Consider the following 13046-nt stretch of genomic DNA (forward strand, 5'->3'; position numbering starts at 1 on the left):
AAATTCAGCTTCACGTCACACAACAGCAGATTCGACTAGAAGCGGGTATAGTTCACATAGCCCATCTGAAAACATAACTGTGACTAGAAATGTCTCTATTTACTTATGCGAATGGGTCTTAAATAGTATTTAGTATGCAAAACGTATTTAGAGGTATCGTTTAGTGAAGAAACACTTTCATCTGGGAATGCCAGTTAGATTGTTTTTTTAATGATGCAAAAAAATAAATAAATACAGTTTACATATTTATAAAACACAAAATGTATGAACAATGCAGACATTGTTAAATTTTTTTTATATATAATATATATATATATATATATATATATATATAGTTTTATTGTGCATTCCAAGTAATATCAATCAAACTGCAGTTGGGTTGTTTCGATTAAGTAATAATAACAAAAAAATACAGGTAAATTAAAAAATTAAAGTTCATTGAAAGTATGTTTTTGTATATATTAAAAGTTTGTTTTAAAAGCAGATAACTCCAACAGTCGTTTTTTGGCAAAAGCAGATAACTCCACATTTCATGTTTCAGAGTTAAACAAAACCCAAGTAATTGGTTTGTAATTGTGATGCGAAAACTTGAGAAATCCAGGCTGTGATGACGCTGAAGAAAAAAATTATTTATTCATTACAATTAAATTTAGCCTCACATGCAAACTTTAATCGATAATGAAAATATGTAATAAAACCAAAAGGTAAAATAACAATCATAAAGAAGTAGTCAATAGTTAATAATAAATTTAGAGTATTGTAAAATCCAGAGTATTGTATCTAATAGATGAAGATCAAAAAGAATAGGTCATTAAAACATTTGCAGATAAGAGAGAAGGAGCAGAAGCCAAGGAGAGCAAAGGAGGGAAAAGCTAAATTATCAACCCATATAGGGAAATTCCCAACCCCATCAAACTGATGTTTTTGTTCTAATAAGAAAAAGTTAAATGGTTTAACCCATTATATCATAAACTGGTCAGATGCCAAAAATAGATATAAGAGTTGTTTTGACCCCCTTAGGGAATTTTGCAAATCTTACACTATCAAATGTCAGCAGAAATAATAACAGACATATTTTGATTGGATTCAAATGAGCAACTAATTCTGAAAAACATCACTTCTGCAGTACTTGGCAGGCGTCCAATATCTAACCACAAACGTGTCAACGTGACCTAGGGTGACCAAACGTCCTGTTTTCCCAGGACATGTCCTGTTTTCACGTCCTGTCCTGGCCTGGCCGTCCTGGTTGTTTTTTATAAAGTGACGAATATGTCCTGGTTTTCATTGTTTTTCATTGGGCCATTAAATTGACCGGTGTTACGAGATTTTCGGTTTCTGAGATTTTCAGTTTCCGAAGGCGGAGCATACATGAATATTAATAAGTTAATATTCATATATTAATAATGCACGTGCAACTGAGAATATTAGTTCAGATTGTATCTCAAGACATTAGTGTATTATTCCATAAAGGTAACTATATTCTCAGCGTCGCCATTAGCATGCACGATTTGTGCAGTAGTCTGTAACTGAATGACAGATACTTTGTGTAACAGCAGAGCAACCTTCAGCTATCGTCTACAATGAGTTCAGCTTGTTGTGCTCTTCCTTTGTACCTTGCGATGTAACAGCTGATAGGCCTATATAAATTTCTTTATAACTTTCATGCTAAGTAACAAAAAACTGCTGGGAAAGATCAGCTCTACAGCAAAATATAGATGGGCAAACAAGGAGGGTGAAGAAGAAAAACAAGATGAAGAGGAAAACGAGGATGAAGAAGAAAACTAAAGATATAGATATTTTTTGTTAGTTTTTGTAAGTTTGTGAGAGCTATTTTTGTTAAATTTGAATTTGCTAATATAGCAGAGGTATTTTTTTAGTTATTTATTATTTTTCTAATACAGAAGAGACATTATTTCTATCATTATTTCATTCGTTATTTTTGAAACTTGTCATAAAACATGTTGAGTAACCTCTGATAAGCCTATCTGAATTTGTGTCTTTGGTTATAGATAGTATTTTGTAATATGTAAATGTAACTTTAAATGCATTGAAATTATAAGGCATCTTTGAGTAAACTTTGAGTATCATTTGAGTATGTCATTGCTGGATATAGTCCTGGTTTTCGGTAATCAAAATATGGTCACCCTAATATATATATAAATTGGGGGTTAGCAAAAGGAAAGGGATTTATAAATCAGTTAAATTATGCAAATTTAAGCCATTACAAATTTAAATTAACTTGCTTTTTATTTACTGAAGATAATAGATTTGAGATATTTTTTAAATTATTTTTAAAAATAGCTTGTTGTTGGTGATCTTGCATTTGTGGATATAAAATTTACAAAGAAAATAAATGTATTAAATTAATTAGTCCTTGAAATAAAGTAGGTGGAAGAAAGGATTTATCTGTGCTGTTCTTATTAATATTTAACAAGAAGGGAGCTGTTTTTACTAAATAATTGACAGAGCTCTCAGAACCAGGGGATTTATTTGTTTTTAAACATTTAATTGCTTCATCAGTTTCTTTTAAGGTCATGGAATCATTGCAAAAAGCTTGATCAGTAATACTTAATTTATTGAAGGTAGTGATTGAAAAAAAAAAAAAACATGATCATGTTGTTTAAAAAATTTAGATGTATATAAATCCCTATAGAATTTAACGCAAAAATTTCCAATGACATTCTGGTCTTCACACAGAGAATTCTTATTCTTTTTCCGATTGATTTTTTAAAATCTTTTTACCAAACTCACAAAATTAATCTAGATCATTGATGTTAAATCTTGCTCCTCGAGACCCACTGTCCTGCAGAGTTCAGCTCCAACCCCAGTTAAACACACCTGAACCAGCTTATCGAGGTCTTTCTAGGCATAACAAACCCTGCGTTCAAAATCTAATACTTCTTACTATACAGAATGTGAACAACAGTATGCCAACTGAGCATTTTAATAAATTAAGAGACAATCAATCATTTAATTATAATTGTATTACATTGTACATTGTTGAAAGTAAAAAGTATTCTCTGTGGCTTCCATGTTTCAACAAACATGTGCATAATGATTATGAAATAATGCTTTAAGTAGGTTTTGTGAACATACTAGAAAATACATTACTGCTGTGCATCTTGAGAAAAAACAAAACAAAACAAAAAACAATGGCACTGACATATTTTAAGATATTTTGGATTTTTTAGTCTGGAACAAGCTTAAACCTTGTCTGTGAAACCAGGAGACTATCTCCCACTTCATGTGTTTTCTGGTGCAGTTTAAAACTTTTCAGCCATGAAAAACCCTTTCCACAGAGAGAACACACATAAGGCTTCTCACCTGAATGAACTTTCAGGTGTTGTTTTAGATCTGATGATAAAATAAAATCTTTACCACAATGATCACAGGTATGTGGTTTTTCTCCAGAGTGACGGAGCAGATGAATTCTGAAACCTGTTGAATCTTTGAAACTCTTCTCACACTGAGTACAGTGGTACGGCTTCTCTCCAGTATGAAGTCGCTCGTGTGATTTCAGGTGTGGAGACTGAGTGAAACTCTTGTCACAATATGTGCACTTGTAAGGTCTTTCTCCAGTATGAATTCTTCGGTGCTGTTTCAGATGCTCGGCTGTTGTAAAGCTCTTCCCACAGTCACAACACACATGATCTCTCACTTCATCATGTGTTTTCTGGTGATGTTTACAATGTTCCAGCCTCGAAAAACTCTTTCCACAGAAAGAACACACATAAGGCTTCTCACCTGAATGAACTTTTAGGTGTTGTTTTAGATTTGATACTGAAATAAAATCTTTACCACACTGATTACAGTTAAATGGTTTTTCTCCAGAGTGACGGAGCAGATGAAATTTGTGGCCTAACTGAGAAGCAAAAGTCTTTCCACACTGAGTGCATGTAAACGGTTTTTCTCCAGTGTGAATTCTCATGTGTGTCTTGAGGTTTCCTTTGCGACTGAAAGTCTTTCCACAATGAGAGCAGGTGTGTGGCTTATCTTTTGTTTTTTGAGTTTTGATGATATGCTTATCCACCTCTGCTTTATTCAGTTCATGTTTCTCCAGTTTAATCTCCATCCAGTCTAAAAAGAAAAAAATGTGTGGTTGAAATAAGTTCAAATGAACTCTGGTTCAACAGATTAAAGCAACAAAGTATCAAGAATCAGATCTTTGATGTGCTCATCCTTTTGTTAATCCATTTAAAATGTGGATGACAGCAGGTATTTAAGATTATGATCATTTAGATGCATTTTCCGTATCATTTATGATTATTTGAAAAATCTGAAACCAAATCTGTCGAACTTGAGCTTTGTTTCCTTGTTTTTAGGCAGTCAACAATGAAGAATCAGGAATGGACACAAACCTATTTTTTCCTCAGTATCTTCATGTTTTATTCTGGATGGTTCTGAAATACTCATGTCTTCAATCTCCTCTTTAATAAACTCCATCTTTAACAGTCACACAGATTTCAGCTGCTACACCTGGAGTTTGTCTTTCTCTTGTAGGATGATGTGAATATTCCCAGTATTTATTGGTGAATTGTTGTGGGAGGAGCTTCACTGCAGGTGTGAACTGTGATCACTGTGTGATACTGACGCCCACAGGACCACATCTGGAAAAATTAAAAATAAGTTACAACTTTTAAAGTTGCTTTGAAATAATGCTGATGTATGGTAACATAAACTGTAAAATGATGATACAAATATGATTTAGACAACTTTACAGTTCAAATAATACCAGTTTTGACTAAACAAAAACTTTCATATAATGTTAAACCTCACATTTGAGACTAATAAACTATGTATGTACTGTTATATGTACAAAACAGCAGGCTGAATGCAATTACAAATTCACTCTTTGACAGAAGGTGGCACTTATAGAAGAGCAGAAATACAGCGGTTACTCCTGAACTCAAGCAGCACTGTGCTTATCAACACTACTCTATTAGGCATCATACTGAGGAAAGATAAAAAGATGCATTCGAAACTATGAAAACAGTCATTTCCCTTCATATAATCATTCAAATAAAAACTTCTCAGAGCTACAGTGTTCACGTGAAATTGTGAATGGCCTATTTCAATGTCAAAAGAGAGACAATTTTGCAGGTATGGTTTCTGTAGCTGTTATGCTTTACTCATGTACTTTAACCTGAAAGGTAAAACATTAAAAACACACATAAATGATTATCATATCAAGTGACAATCCTGTAGTTTGTCTGACACTAATGACGTGCTTGATGTGGCACGAGATCTCGTCACACCCCTATAAATAATAAATACTACATAAATTGCATAATCAAATGTATAAAAAACACTGGATCTCATAGGGCTGTTTAGAGGTCACGTGATTGAGAAAGATCAGAGAGTAAACGCATCTACTCGGAAATGAATTCATGCCACCTTTTTAATCGAGAATATCACACTTTTACTTTCGTTGTCACTAATTTTTTCCTCCTCCTGTCAAGATCATGCCATTTTCTATCTCAAAATTTGGTGTTTCCATCACTCGTTTCTGATGCGCTACTTCAAAATGCGCATGAAAACAGGGTGATGGAAACATAGGTATTGACACTTACTGAACTAAATTGACTATTGTCTTTTTAGAGCTGCTCTACAGCTGAATTCATAACTGAAGAACTTTGATATTAACATTATTATTCTCGCTATTACTGGGAAGCTGCTTTGACAGTAAGAAATAAAGGTGATTTGATTTGGTTTCTAGGAATCTGTAACAAGACAAAACCAATATCAAATGTTTTATAGAAAGACGCACTCTATGAATCAGTAAGATATGATGTTACTTACAGTTGTTGTTTTTTTAATTGCTTACAATTTCTGAAACTATGGCTTCATTTCTACAAACAAATCCACAAAACATGCACACAACATGCAAAACACTGCAGTGCTTGTAAAAGCAAACACTTAATTCAAAACTATTTTTAAAACTATAAAGTTATTAGGACTTCATAATTAAGACAAAATAATTGTTACCCTATAAAATATTTTTAAAAATGCTTATCAAAACAAGGAGTTTTGATTTCCACACACACACACGTTTTTCCTCCCACATGTACTTTGTAGACGGTCCCTAACTGGCCTAAGCGCTAGCTCGTCACTGCTATAGAGTATTTGCGTTGCAACACATTGAGGATTAAAACAAACCGCGATGTGTGTTCAGTTCTACATTCTAATGCTTTCAAATAAGGTTTTTTCACAATTATAATTATTAACTTAAGTATCTATTGACAATTTTTTAATATCTGTAGAATATCCAACCTCAGACCAACTTTTTCACAGTACACTCCAGTTGGTCCGTTTTGCAACATGATTGAATTAAAATCACAGCGCTACATACCTGTCATGCAGGAGACCTTTTACCATATATGAATGCATCCAGATGTTATTTAGGCTTATATGGAGTAGTCTTTTTCTCTGTGATAACAAAAGCAGGCTACTCAGTTTCTTTTGATGACTGTTGGCATCCAGCTTATTGGTGCATCACCGCCACCTTCTGCTCTGGAGTCTGGATCAGATAATAGTTTTACAGTCTACTACAGACTCTCTCACTCACACACAGAAACTTCCCCCACCTCCTTAAACTATATTTAATTCTCCAAAATAACTAACTCTGTTCTGCTATACACTAATAATATTATAATGATACCTCCCTTCCATCCCACTAATTATACTTCAATTCCTATTGAAAACCCGATTCTAATCAGTAGGCCACTCTGATCTGTGCTGTGCCCCATCTGCATCCCTATCTCCCTCAGTTTCCTCATCACCTCTCTCTATCCTACAAGTCATAATTATATGCTTTACTGATTCCTCTTCTTAACATCCCTCACACAATCCTGTCTGATGTTTTCCTGTCATCTTAAGGGTTTTATTTAGTGTACAATGTCCCAACCTTGAAGGTGCCCTAGAATTAAAAATTGAATTTACCTCGGCATAGTTGAATAAAAAGAGTTCAGTACATGGAAATGACATACAGTGAGTCTCAAACTCCATTGTTTCCTCCTTCTTATATAAATCTCATTTGTTTAAAAGACCTCAGAAGAACAGGCGAATCTTAACATAACACTGACTGTTACGTAACAGTCGGGATCATTAATATGTACGCCCCCAATATTTGCATATGCCAGCTCATGTTCAAAGCATTAGACAAGGGCAGCCAGTATTAACGTCTGGATGTGTACAGCTGAATCATCAGACTAGGTAAGCAAGCAAGAACAATAGCAAAAAATGGCAGATGGAGCAATAATAACTGACATGATCCATGATTACATGATATTTTTAGTGATATTTGTAAATTGTCTTTCTAAATGTTTCGTTAGCATGTTGCTAATGTACTGTTAAAAGTGGTTAAAGTTACCATCATTTCTTACTGTATTCACGGAGACAAGAGCCGTCGTTAGTTTCATTATTAAACACTTGCAGTCTGTATAATTCATAAACACAACTTCATTCTTTATAAATCTCTCCAACAGTGTAGCATTAGCCGTTAGCCACGGAGCACAGCCTCAAACTCATTCAGAATCAAATGTAAACATCCAAATAAATACAATACTTGCATAATCCGATGTATGCATGCAGCATGCATGACAAACACTTTGTAAAGATCAATTTTGAGGGTTATATTAGCTGTGTGAACTTTGTTTATGCTGTTAAAGGCAAGTGCGAGCTCCGTGGGCGGGGGAGCGCCAGATTTAAAGGGGCCGCAGCATGAATCGGCTCATATTTAATGATGCCCCAAAATAGAATAAAAAAAAATCTATGGGGTATTTTGAGCTGAAACTTCACAGACACATTCAGGGGATACCTTAGACTTATATTACATCTTGTAAAAAAACGTTTGATGGCACCTTTAACCTCGTCATCAATATTTCTTCCCACTTCCCACCCTATCTCCTTTAAAATTTCTTGTCTGTCTCCCTTTCTCCTCTCTGTCCCACCTTTCTTTATTTTCTCCCATATTATGCTTTTAACTTCTGCTTTGCTAATTTGCATTTCTATGTTTCAATATGTATCTTTCAATAATGCCATCTTTGCTTATCTGCCATCTAAATTCCCTTAATCCCTATATGCGCTAGAATGCACATAAATTAAGATATTTTTGATGAAATCTGAGAGCTCTCTGACGCATCCATAAACAGCAATTTCACCACCACTTTCAAGGTCCAGAAAGGTACTAAAGACATTTTTAAAATGAACCTTATTTATGACGTGACAAGAATACTTTTTGTATGTATTCTCTTATGTAGTTTACCTTTAGCGCTTCCAGGTTCTAGATCAGATTGCCAGCTCAGTATTGGCTGATGCTGTTCATGTGATGCATATGTGTGAAGTTGACGCAGGAGCCAACCAATAAAGAGTCTGAGATCGGACTATAACACGGAAGCGCTGAACTGTGTTCACTGCATCAACTGCATACTAGACTGACAGGGAAGAGGAAAAATTATTTAAAAAAGTAATTAATTTTGTTTTGTTTTTGCACAGAAAAATTATTCTCATCGCTTCATAACATTAAGGTTGAACCACTGTAGTCATGTGGACTATTTTAGCTACATCTTTAGTACCTTTCTGGACCTTGAAAGTGGTGGTTAAATTACTGTCTATGGATGAGTCAGAGAGCTCTCAGATTTCATCAAAAATATTTTAATTTGGGATTGAATGATTGAATAAAGGTCTCACGGGTTTGGAAGGACATAAGGGTGAGTAATTAATGATAGAATTTATTTTTTGGGGTGGTGAAATAACCCTTTAATTTGACGCAGCCATGATAAACTTTCCAACACACACAAGGCCTCTCATCTGAATGAACTTGAGGGCAGAACTTTCATTCTGGGGTGAACTAAGCCCAAACTCTGTATTAAAACTAAGTTGACAGAGAATGTTTATACAGAGCATTGTGAGACTGTTGAACCTGATCTAAACCAGGTTGGATTTATATGTATTTGTCAACTCTTAACCTAATCTGTAACTCAAAGTTTGTTCAACTAGCTTTATACAACAGGCATTCGGAGACTCAGTTTATCTTCAACAGGATTGTTTATTAAGAACGTGATGTTTGGTCACTGCAGTCATCAAGTCTCACTAAAGCAGTTTTATCTCTTTATGAACTTTTTAAAGCTTCAAAGTTTCAGTTGCACAGCTATCTATGGAGGGACAGACATCTCTCAGATTTCATCAAAATAACCTTAATTTGTGTTCCGAAGATGAAAGTCTTATGGGTTTGGAATGACATGAGGGTGAGTAATTCGAAACAAACATGCACCAGATAAGATGTCGTTTCTGTTTTATTTCTCAATTTACAAGTACTATCAGAATATAATTTATTACACTTAATAAATAAGTACATGACGTGAATTTATCCAATTCACGAAAGACATATTTACACACATTCCATCCTAATGGAAATAAACTACAACAATGACTATAGAGTTGTGGACTGGTGAAGCTTTAAATTTCAAATCTTAAAAGTTTTCCCAAGCACTTGTTTACCAATAGGGCAAAAAGATATTGTGCTTTTAGGACAAACTTCAAATTTTATCTCACACTATTTACTTGATTGTATTTAACATGAAAACAAATGCTGCTTACTTGTTTTTACTCAAGTGCACTAAGTACAGTGGTACGGCTTCTCGCTAGTATGAAGTCGCTCATGTGATTTCAGGGATCCAGAATGATTGAAACTCTTGTCACAATATGAGCAATTGTAAGGTTTTTCTCCAGTATGAATTCTTTGGTGCTGTTTCAGATTGCCAGCTCTATTAAAGCTCTTCCCACAATAACAACACACATGATCTTTCACTTCATTATGTGTTTTCTGGTGCTGTTGAAAATTGTTCAGCCATGAAAAACCCTTTCCACAGAGAGAACACACATAAGGCCTCTCATCTAAATGAATGTTTAGGTGTTTTTTTAAATGTGATGATGAAATAAACTTTTTATCACACTGATCACAGTTAAATGGCTTTTCTCCAGAGTGAATGCGCTGATGAATTCTGAGGGCTGATGCATGAGTAAAACTTTTTCCACACTGAGTACAGTGGTACGGCTTCTCTCCAGTATGAACTCGCTCATGTGATTTCAGGGATCCTGAATCAGTGAAACTCTTGTCACAATATGAGCACTTGTAAGGTTTTTCTCCAGAATGAATTCTTTGGTGCAGTTTCAGACAGTCAGCTCTAGTAAAGCTCTTCCCACACTCACAGCACACATGATCTCTTACTTCATTATGTGTTTTCTGGTGCTGTTTAAAACTATAAAGCCCTGAAAAACTCTTTCCACAGAAAGAACACACAGAAGGCCTCTCATCTGAATGAACTTTTAGGTGTTGTTTTAGGTGTGATGATGAATGAAAATCTTTACCACACTGATTGCACTGCTTTTCTCCAGAGTGAACCTGCAGATGATTACTGAGACTTGATGCTTGATAAAAACTCTTTCCACACTGAGTGCATGTAAACGGTTTTTCTCCAGTGTGAACTCTCATGTGTGTCTTTAGGTTTCCTTTGCGATTGAAACTCTTTCCACACTGAGAGCAGGTGTGCGGCTTATCTTTTGTTCTTTGGGTTTTGATGCTCTGCTTTTCCTCCTCTTCTTCATTCAGTTCATGTTTTTGCGGTTTCATCTCCATCCAGTCTAAAATGAAAATATTATGTGGTTAAAACTCTGATTTAACAGAAGAAAGCAAGAGTATCAAGTATCAGATCTTATCAGATCAGATGTGTTAGTTGCATAATTTTCTTGTAAATTAAAATGTGGATGATAACAGCTATTCAAGATTATAATCATTTAGATGCATTTTTTTGTTTAACTTATTGTCTCTATTTTGCTCATTAGTTCACAGCCACCAATTCTGGAGAACTGAAGCTTTGCTATCTTAAAGTCCCCTTGTAGTCAATAATTGTATCCCTTAAAACTCATTCTTTGATCACCAAGATTACATATTTAAAAAATTTTCCTTGTGAAAATTGGTCCCTGCCTCCACTAAATCACACGAGCTAGGAATACCTGATCCACATGGTCAACTTTACTGTAGTAAATGCTACACAATGACCAGTCAAAATACTGGCTTAATTGAGCCATATATGTTTGAACTGGAAACTGATTCAGTATTGCTCTCTATTTCCGACACATAACAGTAATTGATATGATTAGCCTTTGGCTTGACTACGTTATCAAATATCTAATAATATGTTGCCAATGTTACATAAACCATGTTCCCATTCACCATCTCATAGTCAGACAGCTGCCTTCTAGTAATCAGCATCCTTAGAAATGCTTTGAGTAACTCAGGATGTCAGTGGAGAAAGACATAGTTCATCATAACATAGTAAATTTTATCATATACACAATTCACCTGCTATATTGCTAAATGTACCCAATTTTTCATACAACGGAAAAATATACCAGGATAACCTGGCTTCTAGAGACCCACAGCATCATTAAATGTTATGCTAAAGCCTGCCTGCACATTGATTGGTTACAACATGTTTGAGATGTAGAGAACAAGGGTGATTTTAAATTGTGTTGGTTCACTGCAGTTTTAAGGAGAAAATACTCAGCAATGGTGTTGACTTTGAAATTGAATTTGCACATGGTTTGTCTTAAGGCATAATAAAAACACCACATAGACATATAAACAACATTAAAAACTTGATTTTCACCACAGGGGGACTTTAATGTTTCTCAGCAGTCAACAATGAAGAATCAAGAATGGACACCAACCTATTTGTTCCTCAGTATCTTCATGTTTTATTCTGGATGGCTCTGAAATACTCGTGTCTTCAATCTCCTCTTTAATAAACTCCATCTTTAACAGTCACACAGATTTCAGCTGCTACACCTGGAGTTTGTCCTTCTCTTGTAGGATGATGTGAATATTTCCAGTATTTATTGGTGAATTGTTGTGGGAGGAGCTTCACTGCAGGTATGAACTGTGATCACTGTGCGATACTGACGCCCACAGGACCACAGCTGGAAAAACCAAAGACAATACTGAATTTATACCGATTTAATTTAAAGTGCCCCATAACACCAATTTAAATGTTCTTCGTTTTGTTTGGGAGTCTCCTGCAATAGGTTTAATACTTTAATCACCTAATTTCTCAAAGAGTCTGAAAACAGTTTGTTTGAAGTTTCTGCCTCTTTAAGCCCCTCTTTTCTATGATCCAGCTCTGCTCTGATTGGTCAGATGGCCCAGTCTGTTGTGATTAGTCCACCTCAGTGCACATCGGAAACCAAACGCCCATTACCTTGAATTGCTGACATCTCGTTTCGGTAATTCTGAATCAATTCCTTCTTTTTGGAGGCAATACCATTATTTGTTCTGCACTTTGCAGCCCTTTTTTACTTTCACAAACCACTATATTACACACTGTATGAAAAAAAAGCATAATAGGAGCACTGTTCAGCAAACGTATGGTGCCTTTAATTAAAAGTTAAAATATAGAGCATTTTGATGTGTAGTAGGGCTGCACAATTAATTGCACGAGATTGTCATGTGTGTCTCATCAGTAAAGCCGGTTCTGTGATTAGCGGTAAATGTCCATCACCTGCTTTCAAATGGAGCGGCACTTAATATACAGAGCCGTAGTTCGCGGACAAGCTACGCAATATCGTGTTCATAATCGCAGATGAATCGCTTTCGATTACGAACGCGATATTGCGTAGCTTGTCCGCGAACTACGGCTCTGTATATTAAGTGCCACTCCATTTGAAAGCAGGTGATGGACATTTACCGCTAATCACAGAACCGGCTTTACTGACGAGACACGCATGACAAAAGCATGCGATTAATCGTGCAGCCCTAATGTGTAGTGATATTAGCTAAAAGGGGAAATATTCATTATTCATTATGATTAATTATGAATATTTGAAACAGTTAATCGAATTAACTTGATGTAGCTACATTAACAGCACAATTAATCAATCAGTTCATCCCGTGAACATTTAGTATTGATTATTAATTAATACTAAGCAAATGTATTTTTAATGGCCACAGAAAAATAATCCTCTCTTAGTATTAATAGCATTGATAACAA

At 35.1% G+C, this 13046-nt stretch overlaps 1 protein-coding gene and 1 pseudogene across 5 annotated transcripts in view; one reads left to right on the forward strand and one right to left on the reverse strand.

The window, feature by feature from the left end:
- Window positions 1–13046, forward strand: part of LOC125248716 — a 551526-nt pseudogene that overhangs the window by 285435 nt on the left and 253045 nt on the right.
- Window positions 3167–13046, reverse strand: part of LOC125248645 (gastrula zinc finger protein XlCGF7.1-like) — a 44079-nt gene continuing 34199 nt past the window's right edge. Inside the window, exons 1-3 of one of the 5 annotated variants that reach the window (XM_048160732.1) lie at window positions 6350–6580; window positions 4359–4607; window positions 3167–4077 (exon numbers count right to left, since the gene is read on the reverse strand). In XM_048160732.1, the coding sequence (XP_048016689.1) occupies window positions 3188–4077; window positions 4359–4443 (975 nt within the window). In that variant the 5' untranslated portion in view covers window positions 4444–4607; window positions 6350–6580 and the 3' untranslated portion in view covers window positions 3167–3187. Of the gene's footprint in view, window positions 4078–4358; window positions 4608–6349; window positions 6581–9061; window positions 10642–11730; window positions 11980–13046 lie in introns of those variants that run through there. The other 4 variants (XM_048160733.1, XM_048160728.1, XM_048160730.1 and 1 more) reach the window with 4 other exon arrangements.

The sequence above is a fragment of the Megalobrama amblycephala genome, linkage group LG16, assembly GCF_018812025.1.
Source record: "Megalobrama amblycephala isolate DHTTF-2021 linkage group LG16, ASM1881202v1, whole genome shotgun sequence".
In the NCBI taxonomy this organism is placed as follows: Eukaryota; Metazoa; Chordata; class Actinopteri; order Cypriniformes; family Xenocyprididae; genus Megalobrama; species Megalobrama amblycephala.